We start from the raw sequence: 22,598 nt of genomic DNA on the forward strand, positions 1-22,598 counted from the left end.
CAGTACACCAGCCTCACGTCTGCCCAGACCCACGTCAGTTACTGGAGGCGGGGGGAACAGACCCCGGGGGCCTGGGTTGGATGCCTGCCCATCACACTTGTTCCTTTCCCCTCTGCCCTCCTGGCCTCATGGAAACAAAGAATGCTGGACTGTACTCAAGGCATCCCCTGTAAACAGTGTCTGCCACCAGAAGAAATTGAGGCAGTAATGTGAGACAGGAGGGGACAGGGAGGACCTAGGGTCACTGTCAGAACCTGAGGGAGGAGAAGGACTACCCAATGAAGAAAACTCGAGTGTGAGATGAGAGGAGGCAGGTGACAGGCCCAGCAGAGGTGGGTGGAAGGGTCAAGGGTTACATGGAGGAGACCGTGCCTGAGAGGAGACCGGTCGTATCAGAGCACTCAGCAGCAGCATAGTGTAAAGTTGCAGACTGGATTGCCTGCTGTCTGCCTGTCTCCACAAACCGTCCTCACTTTTCAATACTTTGTGTTCTGACTTTTATCAGAGGGAAGTCCATTTGTCCTCCTACCACGCTCACGGGTGTACTCGAAAGGGAAATGCAGTCCCGTCCTCCACCACCAATTCCTCATCACAGACATCAGACAGACAAGTAAGGATTCTTCAGTGCTTCCAGAAGGCCCTGTCTGTTCAGAGAAGCCAGCAGGGGTAGAGCTGTCCCGGCTGTACCTGCCATTGGCGGCCTCCTCAGGCCTGGCCTTGGGGTGCTGTGTTCAAATAGTGTGGTTGGACTGGGATGTGGGACACGTTTGTTCATGCCAGAGGGTCCCAGTGTGGTGTTTGTAATGTCCACGTCCCTCCAGGGAGAAGTCACTGGACATAACTTCCCCAGTATAGAGGGTGACATCGGGAGTGGATTCAGTCTATCACGCCAGAGGATTTAGGGACATCACGTGGTGCACAACAGTTACTCTGGAGAGGGAAGTGGGATGGGGGGAGAGTTGGCAGTGAAAGGGGGGACTTTCATGTTTTGCTCTGTCTACTTCTGTATGGGTTGAATCATTTTTACAACAAAAACATATGTTCATGATTTAAAGAGAAAAGAGAACCGCGTTGGCAAGCAGCAAGTCTGCCGGGTGTTTTCTCAGACAGAAGCAGGCAGGAGCGCCGTCCCTCCTTCCCTTCCTCTCCCACCAGGAGGGGAGCGGCTGCCCGACCTGGACCGAGGCATTGTTGGTAAAAGTTCCTCTGAAACCCAGAGGGGTCGCTGCTCCTGTTCTGACCTTGCACACAGAAGCCCTAGCAGTCTCTCCTGCACAAAACCTCTGGGAGGATGGGTCGGACAGTTTACAAGGTCACCATGAGGGTCATAGCAGTTGGCGTTCCCCTGGCACTGGACAAGACAGCTAGGTGTTGCCCACTGGGCACAGCCTCAACCAGGAGCATCTAGGGCCATGTAGCTCCCCAGGACCAGCCCTGCTCCACCGCTGTGAAGAGGGCAGCCTGGATTCCGGTCAGCACAGCTGTGACTCCATGTGGGCAGTGGTTTTGGAAACATGAGGGAGATTCCACACGTTATTCCACAGCCGTGTCCAGTACCACCCATACCTGACCACGTGGAGTCATTGGCCTGTTTATGCCGTGCTGTCTTTTTTTTCCTTTGCTTGCTTTGTTTTTGTACAAAACTTTATTGTGCAACGTTTTTAGAGGAGAGAGAATAGTATTAATATAGTGAACCCCTGTGTGCCCATTAGTGAATTCTGCAGTGCCCAGCACATGTGGGCCCTGCTGTCTTATCAAAGCTTCACAGCCTGTGAATCTGCTCATCCTGAACATTCTGAAGACGCCCATCTGTTTCCCCCAAACGAGAAAAGACTGATCAGTCTTTGTTTGCTTTTCAGGAATCCTGGGAGCAGTAATTTACAGAAAATAGCCAAGGAGCCAGTAATTGACTACTTTGATGTCCAGGACTGAGGGGATCAAGATGCACTCAGATGAAAGAGTGATTAGGTGTGGGGCAGGCTCATTTGCCGGCGGATAAGTCGTGCTTGTTCCAACTGCCTGGGGGACTGACAGCATCGCCTCCTGTGTCGGACGGACACATCCAGAGCCCGAGTGTGTCAGAGTCCCCTTGTCCTCCCTTCCCTTTGTATAAAGTGTTTCCATGCAGCCAGCCTTCTGCCTGGACAGTCACTGGTGATTCAGTCATGTTCTTGCAGAGCCGCCTCACACCATCAGTGATTGCTCGGAGGGTTGGTGGAGCGTTGGGCTTGGTTTGGACAAACCAGAATTTAGCCTGAAAATGGCACTTAGTCAGAGCCCCAGTTGTCCCGGCATCCATCCCCTTCCTGAAGATGCCTGCAACACCAGATGCGCCTCGCTTCCTTAATCCAAACTGATCTCAATCTTTGGAAGGACACAAGCGAGCTTCTCAGCCCGAAATACCAACACTGAATTGGCACACTATACCCAGAACCCTACATGCTGTGTTAAACCCAGCTGTCTTATCTGAGTCTGTGGCCAAACACTCATAGGTCTGTGTAGCTTGGCTATTTTCGTGGTTCGGCCAGCTGCTCCCCCGCGAGGTCACACTGTGGCCTCCGTGTACTGACCAGTGTAGCCCTAACTCCTCTCCGGTGGAGAGAGTCTCAGGTAGACTTCCTTTCCTCTGTTGCTCTCTCCCAGGCCTACAGCAGCCGTAGTGGCTCTCCTTGTCTCTGAGTTCTGGACTTCTGTCTGAATATTCAGAAAAAAATGTGGACAGTCAGGGTTTACCCCAGCAGCCTGCTGGAGGTATTCTTCAGACTCCTGTAGGGCAGGCGCATCGACAGTTACATTAGTTTGGCCCTCTTTGCATTGGCATCCTTCTGGCATGGAGCCAGACCGCCAACAACTTCTGCTCCCGAACAAGCCACAAGCCCGAGAGCAGCAGCAGGAGATCTGAGAAGTGACGTCACAAAACCGGCATTTAATATTCATAGGAAGAGCAGGGCTGCCCTTCCATCCTGACCTAGACAATCTGCCTTGAAAGGCGGCAGGTACAGCAGCGAGAACAGGCAGCTGGAGGGAAGTGACGGAGAACTACAAAACCACCTTTATTTGCATCCATTCAGCACCAAGTCAGTGGCCCCAAACACAAAAGGAAGCCGACGGGCGTCTGTTACGTCTTTCGGGCAGTGGGATGGGTGGGTGGACTGTATGTTGAGAGCAGCTCAGCGTCGGCGGGAGGCGGGAGACCATTGCAGATTCCAGCTCTGCCGCCCAGCTTGCTGTTTGGTGGAGTGAAGGTGGTGCCTCCCTCACCAGGGCGGCTGACGGGATTAAATGAGATAACGTACATGGGGTGCCTGGTCTGTCATAGGTGCTTTATGAAAATGATGCTTGATATTTGGGAAATACATGTGTCTTCTTCTTCCTCCGTATCGCTAGCCAAGTAAGAGGTGTAGAATGCTGCGCAGGCCTCTTCTGGTGAGTGCCTGCGCGCCCGCCCCGCGCCAGCCCTGTGCTGAGCCGTGGGAAGCGGAGGTGACCTGTTCTTTTACCGTTAGTAATCCAGCAGGGGACACATGCCTCATCAAAAACTTAGAGTGGAATTGGTTGGTCTGGCCCAAGTAGGTCATTAGTCTGTTATTCAAAGCCGAGGAGCCGTAAGAGGGGTTTGTGACGTGGGAGGGGTGGGTTGGCTCTTGTGGTTGGGGGAGGGAAGCAGGAGGAAGCCTCTGAGCTGAGTCTTGAGGTGGCAGACCGCCAGGGGGAGAAGGAGAGGGTCGTGCCGAGTGACGGCAGATAGCGTGGGACAAGCCCAGGGGTGTGGTTTGAGGAAGGGTTAGTTGTCTAGAGTGGGCAGACAACTGGAGGGACAGGTGATGAGGCTGGACAGCTGGACAGGGGTCAGCTATGGGGAGCCACAAGGAGCCATGAAGTGTCCTAAGCAGAGAGTGGCGCGGCTGGATTTATGACCCAGAGCAGGAGTCGGCATGTGTTTTCTGTAAAGGGCCAGATAATATTTTAGGCTTTGGGAGCCTTAGAGTTTCTGTCGCAGCTGCCCAGCTCTGCACCATAGTGTGAAAGCAGCCACAGACAATACGTAGGCGGATGAGCATGACTCTGTTCTAATAACACTTTATTTTATAGATACTGAAATCAGAATTTCATATATTTTTTATGTGTCACAAAATAATATTCTTTTTATTTGTTTCCAACTATTTAAAAACGTAAAAACCATTCTTAGCTCATGGGTTGTACAAAAACAGGCCGCAGGCTGGACTTGGCCGTGGCCCTTAGTTTGCCCCCTGTTCTAGAGCGGTCTCCCAGGCCGTGTGCAGAAGGGATTGGAGGACTGACTTGGAGGCAGGAGGCACAGCCAAGAGCTGCAGGAGTGATCCGAGTGAGAGGGTGAGGTGGTGCTGCAAAGAGGGAAGAGAGTCAGGAGATCCGGGAGGCAGGATAGGATGCCAGGGGTCAGCAGGGAGTCCCCTCTGATCACCAAAGGGACCCCAGACCCCCTCAGCAGGGGAAGCTGCTTCTCCTGGGTTGGGTTCTCCACTGAGCAGTGGCCTTGGACAAGACTTTACATGAGCGTGGACTAAGGGGAGAGACACTCCCACCCCACCACCCCATACGTGGAGGAGCCTGTGGGCACCAGGACCCCACACTGTTGCTCCCTGAGAATCAGGTGGTGTTTTCCCTCCCCCCTCCAGCCCCACACTCTACTTCAGCAGGAATTTCTTTATGAGGCCAGAACTTTCCAGAGACCGAGTTCTTATCTCTGGAATTCCCTCTGGCTTGTCTGGCAGGGCTGGCTCCTTTCAGCAGTGGTGCCAGCCTGGCGTGCCGTGGGGGGTTGTGTGCAGGCCTGTGGAGATGAAAGCAGCCCTCCTGACTGCAGGGTCTGCGGGCAGCAGCTCTGGATCCTGTCCTGGCCAGGCCAGAGCACAGACCCGGGAGGGGAAGAAGGAATGTCAGTCTCAGGGGAGGTGCGAGTCTCAACACTGGGTCCTGAGGTTTAGGTGTGGGGGAGTCCTTCCCCCGGGGTGCCAGCCTCTTGCTTCGTTCGTGCCCGAAAGCCTGGGACCTTGTTCTCCAGGGAGAATCTGCCAGTGCTTCCTTTTCTAAAACTGGGGAGGGAGTGCCAGGCCAGGCCAGAGCTCCTTCCCCTCCACAGACCTGCCTTCCTCGTCAGTCCCCTCACGCACCTGCCATACCCAACCCGGAAAGTTGTGCCTCCCAGACTCCCCACGTGGCCTCAGCACAAATGTCCCGTACCATCTCTCGTGGCCCCTTAGAGCTCACAAATCCCCAGGGCATTCTCGAAGCCAGTCCAACCCCAGTCCACAAAGGCCCAGCCCAGAAGGGCCAAGCCTGCATGGGGTCACACAGTGTGTGCCAGGCCGGGACTGGAATCCAGGCCTTGGGTTTCACAGCCTAGAACCACCCGAGACCAGGAGGGGCTGAGTCCTCAGGGAGTCCTTCCCAGTGGCGCGGGCTGCCCTCGGCCCTGGGCTTCATGTGGTTGCTCTTCGTAAGGCACAGCCTCCCAGGAGACCTGCTGCAGGGAACCCGGCTGAACTGAGAGGATGCCCGTTGGCTGCCTCAACTCTCCATGATGCTGGGCAGTTTGCTCCGGTGTCTGGACACTGGTTTCCCCATCTGTCGGGTGGGGATAGTTCCTGCCTGTGGGCTGCCCTGCGCCACTGAAAGGGTAGTGGGCAGACAGAGGGTCTGGGCGGTTGGGAGAGTCTCCCCATGTCATGTGGCGTCTCCGCACGCACGGTCGAGCGTCTGGAGCCCGTTTTCCCAGGACTGTCTCTCAGGAGGCAGCTCACTTGGGAGAAGGGAAGAGCAGTCGGGAGGCTGCTCAGCAAGGGCAGGGGCTTTCAGGAAACCCCCCCTTTAAACTACCCTCTCCCCACCCACCCCAAGCCTGACACGGGGTGAGGGAGGTAGGAGTCCTCATGTTCCACACTCTCAAGAATCTCTTCTCAGGGTAGATAACAGCTTCTGAGCACTTAGTATTGTCAAGCTCTGTGCTCGTCTCTACTCCTCAAAGCCCCATGAAATACGTATCCTTATCATCCCATTTTACCAAGGAGGAACCCGAAGGTTGGAGAAGTTAGGTCACTCACCCAAGATCAGCCAGTGAACAATTGGGGACCTGAAATTCCTGCTAGGAGTGACTCCAAAACCTGTGTCCTCTCTGCTGCACGGGCAGAGAGCTCGTCTTGGAGTCCCTGGGACTGTGTGGCCGGCGGGTCAGGATAAGTGGAAGGAAGTTGACACCATGTCTACTGCAATGTAGAGAACACGGGCAACCCACCGAAGATGGGACTTTTTCCGACAACGACCACAAGGGGGCAGTGTGTACCTCCCCCAACCAGGAGCCTGGGGATGGGCAAGGGGAGTGCTTACGCCCAGGGAAGAGCTCAGGAAAGCTCTCTATTTAAAACTTGTTAGTAGAGTTTACAACCAATGTCTGTTAAATTTATCACCTTTTCATTTCTTTTAATACTGTTTTCTCTCTGCTCATTGATATACACAGTATAAGCACCGGGGGAGAAACAAGCCATGCAGATGTCTGAAGGAAGACCATCCCCGGCAGAGGGAACAGCCATTGCAAAGGCAGGTGCTGGCAACGTGCCGTGCCCCCTGAAGGAACAGCAAGGCATCAGCTGCAGGGGAAGGAATAAGGGAGAAGGGGGGAGCCAGGGCCTTGAGACCATGGGAAGGCTTAGGGCAGAAGAGGGACCAATCAGATCTGGCTCGTCTTTTGAAAGGATCACTCCAGCTGCTGTGTTGAGACGAGAGACTGTAGGGGTGAGTCCAAGCAAGGGGAGAGGCTGGGAAAGTGGTTAGAGACCACGCTGTAATCCAAGAGAGGCGACGGTGCCTCAAACCTGGGTGACAGTGGTGGGGTGGTGAGAAGTGGTTGGATTCTAGATCCCTTTTGCAGATAACACCTATGAGATCTGCTGACAGCTGGGGTGTGGGGTGTGAGAGAGAGAGAGGTGGCAGGGATGACTTCAGAGTTTTTGGCCTGAGCACTGGGAAGATTGAATTTGCTATTTACTGAGGTAGGAAAGAATGTGGGAGGAGCAGACTTGGGGATGAAAATCTGTCCAGTAGGCGGTTGTACATGGGAGTCTAACGTCTGGAAACAGGATTGGACTGGAGATCTGACTGAGGGAGCTGTTGGCATACAATGGTATCTAACGGCTGGTGAGACCCTGTTGGGAGAGAGAGTGGAAGAGAAGAGATCCTAGGACTGTGCCCTGGGCACGCCGTCATCTGGAGGGCAGGACGCTGAGGACGGCCGGAGTCAGAGATTTCCAGAGCCAGAGCTGGGGGCTGGAGCTGCAGGACTCGGTGCTACAGGATGTCCTGTGGGGTGAGGGTCTCTGGAGTTTTTCTCCAGGTTGCCTAGGAGAGAGTGGGCTTCTTTTGCTTGCCCTGACCCATCTGAACCTCCTGCGGGAAGGGGCTAGCCCCAGGGCACAAGTCAGTAAAGGCCCCAGAGTATTCGGGCTCCCAGGTCCAGGGTAGATCACGGGCCTTGGCCGCCCCCTCCCCTTTAGCATCCCTTAAACATGGGTGCTCGCCAGGGCTCCATCTTCTCTCCCTGGGCCACCTAATCCACAAGCCTTCAGATGCCACCCTGGGCTTAAAAGCTCCAGCTCTAGCCCAGGCCTGCGTCTTTCCCTGGATGTCCCACAAGTACCCCCCCAGTCAGCGTGTCTGACCTCCAGACTGTCTCTTGGTGTCTCCACCACCCATGGGGCCAGAGGACCCAGCAGAGGTGGGGGATGTGGGGGTGGGGAGAGCAGGAGCGCATTCTTGCTGGCCTGGCAGGGCTGTTCCTGGGGCCTGCTGTGACTCCCATCTGAGGAATCCTCTTTATCAGCCACCGGGGTATGGCTGGGTCCCTGGAGGACTCAGAGGCTCAGCCCTGGGTTTATGGCCTCGTCTGTGTGCCTGGGCGTACCTGGCCCTGAGCTGTATGTCTTCTGTCTCAGCCCCTGACCTGGCCTCTGAGCCTCCAGCCGCCACTCTCCCAGTCCCCTTGCTGGGCCCAGAGCATCCCCTTCAGAAGCCCCTGCACACCTCTCCCCACCCCCATCCCCCCAGCTCCTGAGCACAGACACAGGGAGACCGTGAGCTCTGGCAAACCCTCCCCGGCCTCAGTCTATCACAATGCAACGCTGATGGCCACGCTGGGCCCGGAAGCCCCTCGCTCCTCCAAGCCTCATCTCCTTTTTATAGATGAGGAAACTGAGGCCCGGAGAGGTTCAAGAACATGTGAAAGCTCAGTGGGGGACACTTGAGTGTGAGTTTTTTGTTCATTTGGGGGCTTTTTTGTTTTGTTTTTTGAGTGCTTTATTGTTAGTTTAACTGTACCCATATGTTATATATACACATTGACAGAATATATTTCACAATTTAAAAACCAAACAAAAGCTAGCCAAGGTCATATCAATAAGGACTGGAATCCCTACTCTGTCCCCCTTATGCACCAGTCTCCCCAGCCCTCGGTTTCCTTGGCTGTAAGTTGGGCCTGATCTCGTGAGGACTGTGAGAGGGTGTGGAGTGATAACAGCAAACCCACGCCCACGGTGCCAGGCATAGCTCACGTCGTCACCCAGCAGCCTGGTGAGGTGGCCACTGTTCTTGTCCTGTCTTACCTAAGGTCATAGCTAGTGAGTGGCAGAGCCGGTATTTGGGTCCAGGCGGGCTGGCCCCGTTGTCTGTGCTCACTTCCACGGTAGGGGCCCTGCAGAACACGCGGGGCTGGGGTCACCGTTCCCACTTCGGGGTCAGCACAGAGGCACGTGGGAGCCAAGGTGGGGCTGCATGGCTCTGACGGCCACAGCCTCCTCCCATCGAGCACGTCAGCACCCCAGCCTGGCCCTAGATGGCTGCTTCCACCTCCTCCTGGTCTGCAGGACCCCATCTGAGGGAGAAGGCAGTGAGACCAGCCAGGGCGCTGTCCCTCGAAGCCCTGAGTGGGAGTGGGGAGAGCAGCACAAGGAGTAAGGGGCTCTTCCCAAAGCCGGGACCACCAGGCTGAGGACCCAACCTGAACTGCAGAGCCCTGGGGGGGCCTGGCCTGGGGCTGGGAGTCGTTCCTGCCCCATCCCCGTCCCCATTTCAACTTCAGCCTCAGCTGGGGCAGGAAGTGGGGGCACTGGGGTCATGACCCGAGGCTTTGAAGTGCTGGGAGAGGTCAGAGCTGGGGGCCTCCCCAGACACCAGCGGAGCCAAGCCTCATTGTACAGATAGGGAAACGGAGGCCCAGAGAGGGGAGGGGTCCTGTCCAGGTCACACAGCCAGTCCTTGCTGGGCCTGGGACTGGGAGAATGGGAGAGGAGCCAGGGCTCCCATGGCTCACGTCCCAGCCTGGCTCCCAGAGCTGCACAGATGTGTCTCCTGGGTCCCGCCAGGGAGTGGTTCACGGTACCCACTCCACCCCATCCTGCCTGCTCCTTCCTTCCTTCCTTCCTTCCTTCTGTGGTGGGACCTGCCTCTCTCCTCCAGGGACCTCCCTCACCTCTGCCCGAGGCCTTGGCCTCACCTCTCCCCTGGGCCTGGCCTTGGTTCACCCTACTCCCTTACTTCTCTGACCTTGTCTCCTTCTACTCTCGCCTCCATTCCGGCAGTGGCTCCTCCCTGCTCCCACCCTAGGGCCTTTGCACTGGCTGTTCCCTCAGCCTGACATGCTCTTCCCCCAGGTGTCCACATGGCTCACTCCCTCACCCCCTTCAGGTCTTCACTCAAAGTCACTTTCTCAGTGAGGCCTCTGGTCTTCACACCCCCACACACTTTCTATCCCCCTTTCCTGCTTTTCCTACTTGGCGTATGTCCCTAACATGCCACGTTTTGTCAGCTCCAGGAGAACAAAGACTTGGTTTATGCCTGTCTCCTTGGTGCTAGAATAGTGAATGGACGTTGTAGGCTTTCAACCAACGTCTACCGACAGAATGGAGGGGTCCTCTCTGTGCACGGAAATGCTCTGTGACCGGGGTCAGGGCTCCTCGGGCCTGACGTTGGGATCAGAATCTGCAGGAGGTTAGGGGCAGTGGGCCTCGTGCAGCTCTGTGGCGAGCAGTGGACAGCAGGCAGGAGTTCTGGAGGGACCCACTGGCTGCTCTGCCTCCGAGGCCACCTCCCAGAGACATGCGGATGCCAGAGGGCTGAAGTGTCGGTGAGGGCAGAGGAGGGAGGGGCCAGAACCCGGGGCCCATATGGGCCTCTCCCACCTTTGGCGGAGGCCTCACGGTCACGCCGCTCTGGACCACTAGGAATGGGAAAGGCCACCCTCCTCGTGTTCACAGGGCCGCAGAGGGGGCAGCTGGCTGGGACTGGCAGCTGAGGGCCCTCCCTGGTCCTTCCCAGGCCTGGTTCACCTGGCTCAGCTCCTCCCAGTGTGGCTGTCAAAATCCTCAAGCCTCTGCCCTCCTCACCGGACCCTGTAGTCTCAGCAAGCCCACACCTCCCTCTCTTCCCACCACCTGTTCTCGTGCTGTAGCTATTTCTTCTTTTAAAATATGCAATACCCACAAACGAGTGTATATCGCAGTTCTCTGTTGTCAAGCACAGTCATGTGACAAACACATAAATTTACCCCCCACTCCAGGACGAGAAAACAACTAACAGCTTGCTATGCCCCCATGCTCCTCCCCCCCACCTCCCATACCCCTCCCCCTGCAGGAACATCCCTTCTTTTTTTCGAAGTAGTTTTGTCACATACGTGTGCCCAAAGAATACAGGACTTTGGCTTGTTTTCCACGGTGTAACCGGGGTCGCACTGTGTACTGTCCACTGCACTACTGTTTATGCCCCCAGACTCTGCCCGTGTTGCTGCAGTTCTCGGGGATGTATCGCATTCTGCTATGTGTATCTGTCCCCCTGTTGATGGACATTCGGGTTGGTTCCAGTGCCCCCTGACCACCCACCTGGCGCCCCTTCTCAGCCGAACCTCCTGAGGCACCCACTCCACGCCTCACAGCCGCCTCGCGGCCGTGACCCCAGGACCCTGCTCACTGACCCTCCCTCCCCTACGCCACGGCCCCAGCTGCAGCCACACAGCCATGTCGTCCCCGAGCTCTGTCTTCATCTCTCTTCTGAGCTCCAGACCACATAAAAGGCCGAATCGTTGTTGAGCACTCACTCAGTACCAACCGCTCTTCTCCCCATTGTACACGTTTTATTTCATTGAATATTCATGGTGACATGGTAGGTAATATGATTAGACCTGTTTTACAAATGAGAGCACCGAGGCCCAGAGAGGTTGCATAACACCCAAGACGACACACCTCTTGCCCCCCGAGTCCCACAGGCGACTCAGACTCCACACGTCCACGATGTAACTTGTCATCTTCCTCTCCAAACCAGCTCCGCCCCTGGCTTCGCTCTCAGTGGGGCATCTCCAGCACCCAGGCTCGAGCCAGACACTGGAAATCAGCCCTGACTCATGCCACGGCCTCACCGCCCCTTCCTCCAGTCGGAGCCCACGTCTTGCGGATGTGACCTCCTGCTGTTGGGCGAATCCCTGTCTCCTCTCCTGCCAGCGGCACTGACCGTTAGTGCCCGCTGCTCCTCCCAGGTTACTGCTCTCCCCACGCTCCCGTGCAGGCTCCGATCTCCCCTTTTTCCAGCGTCCTGCACCTGCAGCTCAGGTGGGCTTCCTAAATTGCGTCTTACCATGTCCCCACCTCCAGAGAAAGCCCACCTCCTCTGCCCCCATCCCCTCAGATGGTAAAGTGTGGCAACCAGCCCCAGAAGGGACCCCCGCCTTTCCTCTGTCTCCTCCTCTGGGAAGCCATCCCTGGCCTCTGCCCGAGGCTGGTTCTGAGCCCCGCAGCCCCTCTCCACCGCTTAGCTCCTTCCTCGTGATGACCTGTCCCCATTGCACTGCGTTCTTCGAAGGCAGAGACCCAGCTTCATCCAGTGTGGATCTCTAGGGCCCAGGTAGGGCCTGCACAGGAGGTGTTCAATAATTGTTGAAAGGCTACATGCACAAACAGTGATAGGAGCCATGGGTGATGCTGCCTTCTGAGTCCAGAAAGCAGGATGATTCCTGCCTGGCCCCAGAGTCCGTGGATCCTGGCTGCCCGCCTCCAACCTCTGCGCCTGTCCCCCGGGACCCCGTGAGGCCACTTCATGACCCTGCGCCTTTGAGAAGGATTTCCCTCTCTGCATGTGCCTTGCTAACTCTGGAATTCCTTACTGTGGGAGAGCTTGTCACCAGGGGGAAGGACGAGGAGTCCAGCCCCTCCCCTGCTTTCACTCTGGGCATTTTCAAGGGTCGGGGGTGATTTTACCCCCATGGGAAAGAAAATTGATTCTTGGAAGGGGGAGATGAAAAAAATCTTACTCTTTTTTGTATAAAGCGTGGATATATGTACAGTACGTAAACATATATACAGTATATCTGTGGCATTAAAATAGCATGTGATCAAGAAAAAATGTCTACAAGGCTCCTGAGGGGGCAGTAATGAAAAAAAAGTTGAGAAACTCTGGTCTGCATGTTTGGCCTTGCCTCGTCTGGTCCAAGGACTGGCCAGAACTGAGGGACAATCCAGAGTCCTATCCCAGGACAGCTCAACGCATCCCCAGAGCTCAGCCCCCACCAGCGAGCTGCTGTCCGTGCCCCAGAACCTCCCTCCCCACCCTGTGCCCGAAAGTCCACCATTCTGTGTCCGGCATCTTTTAATCTCCTCTTGTTCCTCCTGGGCTTCGGGCACGCCCATCCCCATCCTCCCCCAGGGGGCACCGCAGCTCCCAGGGCTGGAAGGAGGTGGAGACCTCTCAGCTCCATGCTCCCCGCTTTGGCCAGGGCATAATCCTGGAACTCCTGGAAGAATCCAGGAGGGAAGCCCAACCACAGGAGACCCCCAGGAAGTGGGGGTGCTGCTGTGGGACAAGGCTTGCTTTATTGGGGTGGGGATAGGGTCACAAATCATCTGACTTAGAATTGCTCTAGGTGGATGGAGTCCCTTAAGGGTGGGACAGGCCGGACTGAAGGTCGGCTGTTGGGGGACACAGAGACGGGGGTGAGGGAAGAGGTCATGGGTGGGTAAGACGTGGTCTTGGGCAACACGGGTATCCTGCGGTCTTCATACACCGGGGAGTTCTCCAACATCTGGGGCTCCCGTGGGGTGGTGGAGCCAATGAAGACTAAGTAGATGATGCCACCTAAGTAGGCACCCAGAGGCGGCGCCACCACTGGCACCCACCACCAGTCCCTGGCCCTGCAGGCGAAAGGGAGAGGCCTGCTGAGGGGGCCGATGCCAGGACAAGGAGTAGGGCCTGAGAGTGGAGACTGACCCCCATCTGAGCACAGGAGTGGTCAGCCTCAGCCTGATTCAGGGACAGGGGCTGGTGTGGGGCAGGACTGACACCCAGTCCAGGGTCTGCATCAGAGCCAGTCGGGACCCACTCCTGCCCCCTCCGGCCACCTAGGGGCACTGCAGGACTCTGCTGCACTCTTCCTCACGTCACCCCACCCCTCCTCATACAGTGGACCACAGAAGACTTGCAGGAAAGGGCTGGGCAGGGCAGTACCTGAAGACCTGTGTGCCCCAGCCGGCAAGGAAGCTGAAGAAGCGAGGAGGCAGGTCCCGGGACGGGTTGATGGCATAGCCTGTGTTCATGCCCAGGGACACGCCAATGATGACAACGAGGATGCCGATCACCACGGCCTGTGTCCCCTGCAGTGCTGGGTTGTTCCCCTTGTCCGTGATGGCGAAGAGACACAGCTGGAGCAAGCCCGTCACTAATACCTGGAGAGCAGATGCTGTGACAGCCACCCCGGGCCCCAAGCCAAGCCACAGGGCCTCAGCAGTGCCCCCAGCCCAAACCCACTGGCAGAGACATGTCGTGGTACAGTCCCCCTCCAGAGTTCTTGTGCTCTCTCTCGTGAGGAGCTGCCTGCTGGCCCCTTCCTGAGGGGGGCCGGGCTTGAGGACAGGCACCCGCCCTGGACCACTGACCTCATCCAGGAAGCCCCTCCACAATGTCATGTGGTCAGGAAGGTAGGTGGCAAAAATGCTAGCGGTGGCTGTGGGACCGGTCACCGTCAGGTATCCACCCGAGTAGTCGATAATGGCTGCTGCGGAGACAGAGTGAGTGTGAGCCTGCCCCAGCTAAACCCCACTGGAGTCTCAGAAACAGGGTTGCAGGAGGGGGGCCTGGGGAGCCCCTCCAAGGCTTTTCCCTCCAGACATTTTCACAGACCAGGACGCCAAGGTCAGATCCCCCGGTATTTCAGAGCAGGAGGCTGAGGCCCGAGGACGACCCGGGGAGGACACTCACTGTAGAAGAGGCAGTAGATGGTGGCAGCAGCCAGGAAGGACCCCAGGAACTGACCCAGCACGTACACAGGGAACTTCTTCCAGGACATGCGGCCTAGTGCACAGTTGGTGAAGGTCAAGGCCGCATTCATGTGGGCCCCTGCGGGGAGGAGCAAGTGCGTCAGGGAAGGGAGAGCAGAAACAAACCATAATAAATAATATTGAGAGCCACAGTAACAATAATGACGACAGCCGGCATTTATGGAGTACGATCCTCCATTTAATCCTCACGGGACCCCATGAGGCAGGGACCCCATCTCCATTTCACCATCTTTTTTTTTTTTTTAATATTTATTTATTTTGTGTGTGTGTGTGTGTGTGAGAGGAAGATCAGCCCTGAGCTAACATCCATGCTAATCCTCCTCTTTTTTGCTGAGGAAGACTGGCCCTGAGCTAACATCTGTGCCCATCTTCCTCCACTTTATATGGGACACCGCCACAGCATGTCCTGACAAGCAGTGTGTCAGTGCACGCCTGGGATCCGAACCCGGGCCGCCAGCAGCGGAGCGCACACGCTTAACCGCTACACCACGGGGCCGGCCCCTCCATTTCACCATCAAGGAAAGCAAGGGATGGAGAAGTTAAACAGCTTGCCTAAGCTGACCCTGCTAGTAAAGTGGTGGGTCGTGGGGGCTCATGAAGAGTCCGAGCAGAGACAGACAGAGGACAGGGGTCAGGGTGCTCTCCCTCCAGGCGGCCAATGAGGGCCAGGTGCCGGCTGAGCGGAGAAGGGGCCGGTTCGAGGTGGGCAGGAAGAGCCTGCCAGGGACCCCGGGGCTCACTCACCAGAGATGTTCCCTCCCACGTGCACTCCCATGGTGACTCCGAAGCCAAAACCCAGGTTGACACCAAGGAAGCTCCCGAATTGATCTCCTAGAACCATATGGGCCACAGAGCCGAGGCCGAATATCTGCGAGGAAAGGAGGGCGGGCCTCTGAGGGGTCTACTGGCCCCGAAGCCCCACCTCAGCAGAAGGCTCCTCACCCCCACACCTGGAGCCTCCCCGCATTGCCCTGGAGACCCTCTGCCATGTCCTCTTCCTCCAGAGACTTCCCTCCTCGTGACCTCTCCCCCTTGCCCCTGTCAAGGCATCTAAGACCTGACCAGTGAGAGCTGGGTGGGGGGTGAGAAGGAGCGGGGGTGGGGCAGCAGAGTCGGGGCCCTTATGGACCCCAAGCCCTCCGGAAGCTCAGGAGAGGGGCAGGGCTTGGAGAAGGGCATGGCTGGTGTGGATTGAACCCCTTGGAGCATCTCACACTGCAGCCTAGCCTGGAGGAAGTTTCCCCAGGGGATCTCCAGACTTCATGCCTGGACTCTGCTGGGACCCCCCCACCCCACACAGCGGCCCTGGAAAACCAGTGGGATCTCTCTCTCTTGCCTTCGGGCATCATTCCTGAACTTCTTGCCCTTGCTCATCCCTAACTGCTGATCTCCTCAGATGACGCACCCCCCACCAACCCCCTTCACAGGGAGATGAGAGCCTGAAGCTAGGCCCTCACTCAACCTCTCGCAGCCCCACCACACCCACCACCACGCCCACCTGAGTCTATACCTGCCTTCCCCCTCAGCTCTGGCTCCTGCACCCAGCCTCTCTCTCCCTGCCTTGCTCTCGCCTGTATCTTCCACCCTCCCCTTGACTGGTTCCCACAGACTCGGGTCTCTTCCTTCCCGAGAGTAAACTTTCCTGCCTCAGCCCAGCCTCCCTGTCCAGCTGTGGACTCCTGGACGCCGCCTCAGGAAAGAACCCGCTGGCTGGCCCTGTCATCCCCTCCCGTGCTCTCCCTCCTCAATCTGGCTTCTGCTTCCCCGTGTCATGGAAGCTCTCGAGGGCTCAACCCTCCTGACTGACTGACTGGACTTTGCTGACTTTGACTCGCTTAGCCACTCTGTGCTTCTGGAAAGTCCCTCCTCTTTGGCCTCCATGACATTGCTCGTTCCTGGTTTTCCTCTTACCTTCCTAGCCTCTGCCTCTCTACAGTTCCTCCCCGCATTCTTCGTCGTCATCTGCCTCATGAATATGGATGGTCCCAGGGCTCAGTCCCTGGGCCCTCTCCCATCTCACCCCAGTCACTCTTCTTGGATCTTCTCACCCGGTCTGTGGCTTCAGATGTGCCTGATGCACTAAAATTCCCAAAACCTCCACCTGGGAGCCAGATCCCTACTTCCAAATATCCACTGAAGTCTCGGTTTTCCATGGGCATCTCAGACTCTGTGTTGAAAGCTCACCACCTCTGTTCCCCATCCCAGTTGGTCAAGCCAGAAACATGGATTTCACAAATGAGAGCGTTCTCTCCCTTTGCCCCACACCCAATCAGCTTACATTCTCCCTAGATCTTACCCAGCCTCTTCCCTGCAGCCAGCAGGAAGTTGTGACCTTCCTAACACAAAAATCTGATCATGTCTGCCCCTTGTTCAAACATTCACACTGGCTTCCCTCCATTTCTAGGATAAAGTCCAAACTCAGTAGGCTGCCATTTAAGACCCTTGATAATTTCATCCCTTCTGCCTCTCAGTTTCGTATCTACTCCAGTGTTCTCTATGTTCAGCAATAGTATTACTACCAAATAATATAACTTTATTGAGCACTTACTATGTGCTAAGTTTTATCTATCACCTCCTTCAACCCTGATACCAGCTGACACGTTAGGTACCATTATTCTCCCCATTTGACAGATGGGCACCCTGAGAGTTAGAGAAGTTGAGTGGCTTGTCCGAAAGACACAGCCTGTATGCAGTAAGCCAGGATTGGAATCTAGGCAGTCATCTATGCCAGACAGCCCCAAACCAAACAACCACACTGCTCCCTGCCTACCTTGCTTTCTCGTGCCTCTGTTTTTGCATGTGCTATTCCCTCTGTCTGGAATGCCTGATCCTAGACCCTGAAACACCGAGGATAGACTTTAAGCCCACGCTCAGATGGCACCTCCCTTGAAAAGTCCATGTGTTTTGGACATGTTGTCTCTGAGGGACCGCTAGATGTCCAGGCTGCTGGAAATCAAAGTCTAGATCTGTGTCGTCCAACACGATGGCCACTGGCCACGTGTGGCTATTATGTGCTTGAAATGCGGCTAGCCCAAACTGAGATCCGCTCTAAGTGTAAAGTACACATCGCCTTTCAAAGACTTAGTAGGAAAAGGAGACTGTAGAATATCTTATTAATAACTTTATGTTAATTGCATGTTGAACTAGTAATGTTTTGGATGTTTGGGTTAAATATAATAATTATTAAAATTAACTTCACCTGTCACTTCTCACCTTTTTTAACATGGCTACTAGAAAATTTTAAATTACGTATGTGGCTCATATTTTATTTCCTTTGGATGGGTCTGTTCTGGAGTATTTGAAACAGAAAACCTGGAGAATTGTAGACATGATGGCTACAGCTGAAGCCATCAGCGAGGATGAGGGCTCCTGAGAGAGGGCGCAGGGTGAGGGGGCAGCTGAGGGCAGAATCTGGAACCGCACATCAGCCCTCGTGGGTGGGCGTTAGACCCCAGCTGGAGTAGGTGTTGAAATGGGAGAAGAACAAAGAGAGAATGTGCCCCAGACACCAGGGAGAAGCAGAGTTTCTCAAGGAGGGTGTGGTCCACACAGTCCCGCGCAGCCTCCGGGTCAAGTGCATGGAGGCCTGGAAAGCACGCCTCTGGATGTGACAGTCCAGCAGTCATTAGTAACGTGGTGAGCACCGTATCATCAGCGTGGGGACAGAGGCCAGGTCCCAGAGCCTGAGAAGTGAGTAGGCAGCGAGGAAGAGTTGAAGGTACCAGTGTAGACAGATATCTCTTTGAGAAGCTGCCTGAGAAGAGACGGAGAGCACGTGATAAACGCAGGGGCTCACGGGAGAAGGAGAGATGTTTGTCTTGTGTTGTGCTATTTTGAGTAGAGAGACCTCAGTATGTTAAGGTTAAGAAAGGAAGAGGCTGCAAATGAAGGAGAGAGAAAGGACGAGAAAAGGACCTAAGTAGACTGGAGGCTGGGGCTGGTGCAGGAGTGGAGGGTCCTCCATGAAGGAGGGGCCCGTCCTAGCCAAGGGTGGGATAGGTGAATGCTCGGGTAGGGGAGGTCTAGCGTGAGAGGGACGGGGGGTGAGGAGCCAGACACAGGAAGCCCGCCTGATGGTTTTCTCTGTCAAGCTGGAGATCAAGCCATTTGCTGATAAAAAAGACAGACGGAGTGCAGAGCAGCTTTGGGGAGCTCTGTGCAGTAGCTGGATAGGGTGGGGGGAGGCGGTTGAGCAGGGCCCCCTGGGTCCCTCAAGAGCCCCAGGACAGGTGCAGGGGAGCCCAGAGGCGGGCCGGCTTAGGGCCAAGGGTAGGATGAGGCAGAAGAGGATCAGACGGGACATGGGGGTGGAGTGAGGCCAGGACAGGCTGACCGGCTTGGGAGGGTCAGGAGGTGCCAGGATTGGAGCAGGCACAGAGGGTCTGAAGACCGAGGGTCCGCATTTCCAAGGACGAGCTCAAGGCCATTTGCAAAAATTAATGAACGAGTGAATAAACCCCACATGAGCTCCAGTTTAGGAGGTTTAGGTCAGGGTTCCACCTGGCAACCTAGTGGACCTAATCCATCCAGCACACGTTTTGTTTGGAAACTTGGTTTTGATGACCAGTAGTTTCAGCTTCTCTTGAAAAATTAGAGGCTCGGGCGATGCTGGCCTGCATTACCCCCCGCATGGAAGCAGCCAGCTGGAGTAGTGGCAGCTACGTCTACCGTGGCAGCTGTGCCCCACGTGCACAGGTGGGCACTCTGTGGTTAGCCACAGTCCCCGCCGTTCTCTGGCCCCTGTAGCATGTGAGTCTGCACCCCTGCCCTATGGCTCATGGCTGCAGCTGGTTTTCCAGGGCGCCGATGGCCCAGCTCCTCCCCTCCCTGGTCAGTGAATGTGGCCCAGCCCATCCAAGTCCCTCCAGTGGCCCCAAGACCAGCCCCGTGCACAACACCCCAGAAGGTTGCAAGGTGGAACTGAGTAGAACAATCCACTTCCCTCAAGCTGGCTGCAATAAATGAGGCCCAAGGTCACACTAGCTTTTCTGGCAAAAGCTTCACCCTGATGACTCACCGAGCTGCCTGTGAGCTAAAAAAGCCCCCACTTCTTGGCACAGGCCAGGCACTAAGAATAACAACAACACAGTGTCCTATATGAGCTCAAATCTCACAAAGTTCTCTTACAAGTGTTACTTCCCTTCAATCCTCACAGCACATCCGCGTGGCAAGTGTTTCTGCCCCCACTCTACCAAAGGGGAAACCGAGGCCCAGAGAGGGCTCTTGAACTACCTGAAGCCTGAGAGTGAGGGCCTTCCCTCAGCTGGGGGAGAGTCAACAAGCCAGGGTGTTAGAAATCCTGCCATAGCTAAGCTAAGAGACAGCGTGGAGAGATTAAGGGTCGAGACTGATATTAGACTGGACTGGATTTAATCTTAACTTAAAATGTGACCTTGGCCTAGTAACTTAGTCTCGTGGAGCCTCAGTTTCCCCATCTGTGAAATGGGAATAATAATAGGACCTCTCTCGCAGGGCTGCTGTGAGGATTGGGGAAGATGCTGCATGTAAGGGGCTTAGTGTCACAGTGCCTGGTATGCAGTCAGTGCTCAGTAATTATCTCAATAAAAGGAAGAGACACACAAATGTGAGCAGGCATCAATGCGTGTGGGCGGTGCCCACTTTCCCTGAAGCTCTCCTAGGAGGCCCCCTCCTGCCTCCGTGGTTCCAAGGTTTAACCGCCTTCATGGGCCTGGAATGTCTTGTCATAAATGAATTACTTTGCCCCGGATTAAGGCGGGACGGGATCCAGCTGCTGTCCTCCCAGCTCAGGAGCTGAAGCAGGAGGATGGGTAATGGGGGCGGAGAAGAGGGTGGGAGGCAGGGAGGGGACTTGTCATAATGCAGAAGGCCAACATGTGTGTGCTACGTGTCCTCTACGTGGGTGTTGGGCCCTTGGCCTTCACACAAGTCTGCCAGCTCGATGTTAGTGTCACGTTTACCAATGAGGAAGCTAAGATACTTATGGAAGATCACACAGCTAGAGGACAGCAGAGCTGGAATTCGAACCCAGCTCCGAAGCCCACGAACGCCTGACTCAACACACTTCATAACAGAGAAGACAGGCTCTGAGCCATGGAGAGACCCGCCCAAGGCCAGCCGGCGACTCAGTGGTAGGCTCAGGAAAGAACTCAGGTGTCCGGAGTCCCCTGGGCTCCGAGGCCCTGCCATCTCCTACACTGTGGCTCAGTGCACACACACACACACACAACCACACATGCTCATACCCTCACACACATGCTGACTGCCTTTGCGTCCCTTCTCGGAGGTTGCCCCTTCTTCTCATGGACCTGGGTCCTCCGTGAGGTGCAAACGAGCACGGCTACAGCTTAAGGGCAGATGCTGGCTAGCTCGGTGGCAGCACTGAAGCAGGTGGAGAGGGAAGGAGGTTCCAAGAAACTGCATAGCCCACCTGCAGTCTGGTTTCTGTTCCATCATCCACCACAAGAGCCCTTGCCGAGGTCCCTAGTGACCCCCACGTTGCTGACCCTACAGACCCTTGTCAGTGCTCCCCTCCTCTGTCCTGTCTGCAGCGCCCGCACTGCTGACCACGCCCTCCTTGTGGAACGCCCATTTCTGTGTCATAGTCTCCCCCCACCTCTCAGGCCCCTTCATGTGCTCCTCCTCATTCTTCAAGGCTCTGTCCTCAACTTACTTTTTCTCTCTTTCTACACACTCTCATTGGACAGTTTTTATAACCGCCATTCATATTCTAATCAACTTCAACACGTTACTCCCAGCTCAAGCCACTCTCTTGAGCTCCAGACCTCTAATCCAACCGGCCCCCCACATTTCTCCCCTGGCACCTCACCTGATCCATCCAAACCGACCTCACCTCTTGCCCTGTGCCAGTAGCCTCCTCGGGGCTTACACCTCATCTGTTGCTTGCAAAGTCTCCCTGATTCCATCTTCTACAACTCCCTCAAACAGGAGATTTCTTCTCTATCCCTGGACCAGTAGCCACCCTCTCTCTATCCTAGGTCATAGCAGCAGCCTCTTAACTGGTTCCACTCCCTCCAGCCTTGCCCATTCTGTTTAGCCTCCACACTGCACCCAGAATTTCCTTCTCAAATCCGAATCTGACCACATCTTTCCCTTACATGAAAACCTTCGATGTCTCCACATTGCCCTCAGGATTAATTCTCAAAGCCCGACACTCAACGTTCTCTCCAATCTCTTTACTCTTGGTTTTCCTTCTCCTCGCGTCCAGCCATGCCCCCTGACACCCCCTAGACCATGGTTTTGTTCTGCCCCCACATATTATGAGCCCTTTCTTTCCCAAAAAGACTTGTGAGAAAGACAGAGCTCTCTCCTTACTTTCCCATGCTTCTCCCTCAGGCTCCTGGCTCAGAGGCCAGAGAATGGATAATGTGACCCAGGGGGTCAGCAGTGGGGAGGGGGCTGTGGATGGCCCTTACTGAGCCCCAGCTTCCTGAGGTCCTGGGGTTCAGGCCCCTTCCTCAGAGCCCACCCACCTTGTGCCACCCACCCACTCACCATCATGACATACGTGCTCAGGAGCTCGGCCAGGAACTCGCGCACCATCTCCTTCTGCAGGAAGGTTTGCATCCTTGTCATCACGGGTGACGAGACCATTTTGGAGCCGCGGGTGGACCTGAAGCAGCAGCCCGAGCCCATGGGCAGAAATGACAGACAAGTGCGCTTGCTGCCTATCGGCCCTTCAACTCATGGCTGAGTTAATGGGTAACCCAGTGGCTTCTCCACGCATACCTCCTCTTGCCCAGGGACAGATGGGATCAGAGACACCTGAGAGCCACAGGGACACGGAGAGGGACTAGGGGTAGATGGCCAGGCCATGCCCCTTCTTCCTTCTGGTGGGGACTGGACCAGTGGGAAAGGTGCATCAACCAGGCCACATTGCAGTGGGGGCAGTTGGGGAGCCAATGAGTGCCATCCATGGTGCTAATGAGCCTCAGAGGAGAAGTGGTGGGAGAGGGCAGGCAGGAAAGTGGAGCTCAGTTGTCTGCCTGCCTGTCTGTCTGCAGGGCCACAGCTCTGGGGACACAGACAAGGCATCGGGCAGGACCCAGCCACAGCGAGGAACTCTGCAGACAGCATAGGGTGTGGCAAAGTCTGCTCCTGGCTCTATAAACAGCACTGAGGCCTGAAACAAGCACCAGCTTCTGCCAAAGCTGAAGAGTCAGCAGAGTCCACCAGGCTCTGCAACCAGGTCAACACAGGCAGATGTGTGTGAGTGTGTGAGTGAATGAACAAATGGGAGAGAGGGAGGGAGGG

The 22,598-nt window shown here is 55.8% G+C and overlaps 2 protein-coding genes across 6 annotated transcripts in view; one reads left to right on the plus strand and one right to left on the minus strand.

Annotated features, from left to right (window-relative positions):
* The window catches only part of NFX1 (nuclear transcription factor, X-box binding 1), a 63,982-nt gene extending 61,851 nt beyond the window's left edge, over window positions 1–2,131 (plus strand). For both annotated transcript variants that reach the window (XM_058565963.1, XM_058565964.1), the window contains exons 23-24: window positions 506–610; window positions 1,860–2,131. In XM_058565963.1, coding sequence (XP_058421946.1) covers window positions 506–610; window positions 1,860–1,932 — 178 coding nt within the window. In that variant the 3' untranslated portion in view covers window positions 1,933–2,131. The remainder of the gene's footprint in view (window positions 1–505; window positions 611–1,859) is intronic.
* Window positions 2,132–11,419: 9,288 nt separating this feature from the next.
* Window positions 11,420–21,980, minus strand: AQP7 (aquaporin 7). Of its 4 annotated transcripts, XM_058565969.1 has the most exons (6): window positions 21,840–21,980; window positions 15,090–15,213; window positions 14,266–14,403; window positions 13,944–14,062; window positions 13,516–13,733; window positions 12,634–13,202 (listed from the first exon to the last, which is right to left on the minus strand). In XM_058565969.1, the coding sequence occupies exons 1-6, from the start codon at window positions 21,978–21,980 to the stop codon at window positions 12,920–12,922; spliced, it is 1,023 nt and encodes a 340-aa protein (XP_058421952.1). In that variant the 3' UTR covers window positions 12,634–12,919. The 4 variants fall into 4 exon arrangements, with proteins under 4 accessions (XP_058421950.1, XP_058421952.1, XP_058421949.1 ...); XM_058565968.1 differs by lacking the exon at window positions 21,840–21,980 and having other exon boundaries at window positions 13,068–13,146; XM_058565967.1 differs by lacking the exons at window positions 12,634–13,202; window positions 21,840–21,980 and adding an exon at window positions 11,420–11,512 and having other exon boundaries at window positions 13,516–14,062; window positions 15,090–15,245.
* Between the last annotated feature and the right edge of the window lie 618 nt (window positions 21,981–22,598).

This window comes from Diceros bicornis, chromosome 22, assembly GCF_020826845.1.
Source record: "Diceros bicornis minor isolate mBicDic1 chromosome 22, mDicBic1.mat.cur, whole genome shotgun sequence".
NCBI lineage: Eukaryota > Metazoa > Chordata > Mammalia > Perissodactyla > Rhinocerotidae > Diceros > Diceros bicornis.

Coding starts and splice junctions, on each gene's coding strand:
- AQP7 (XM_058565966.1), bottom strand. CDS start 15,186: ATGGTTCTAGGAGATCAATTCGGGAGCTTCCTTGGTGTCAACCTGGGT. Junction 14,063..14,265: donor CATCTACTGCCTCTTCTACA/GTGAGTGTCCTC, acceptor CTGTCTCCGCAG/CAGCCATTATCGACTACTCG. Junction 13,203..13,515: donor TGGGGCACACAGGTCTTCAG/GTACTGCCCTGC, acceptor TTTCGCCTGCAG/GGCCAGGGACTGGTGGTGGG.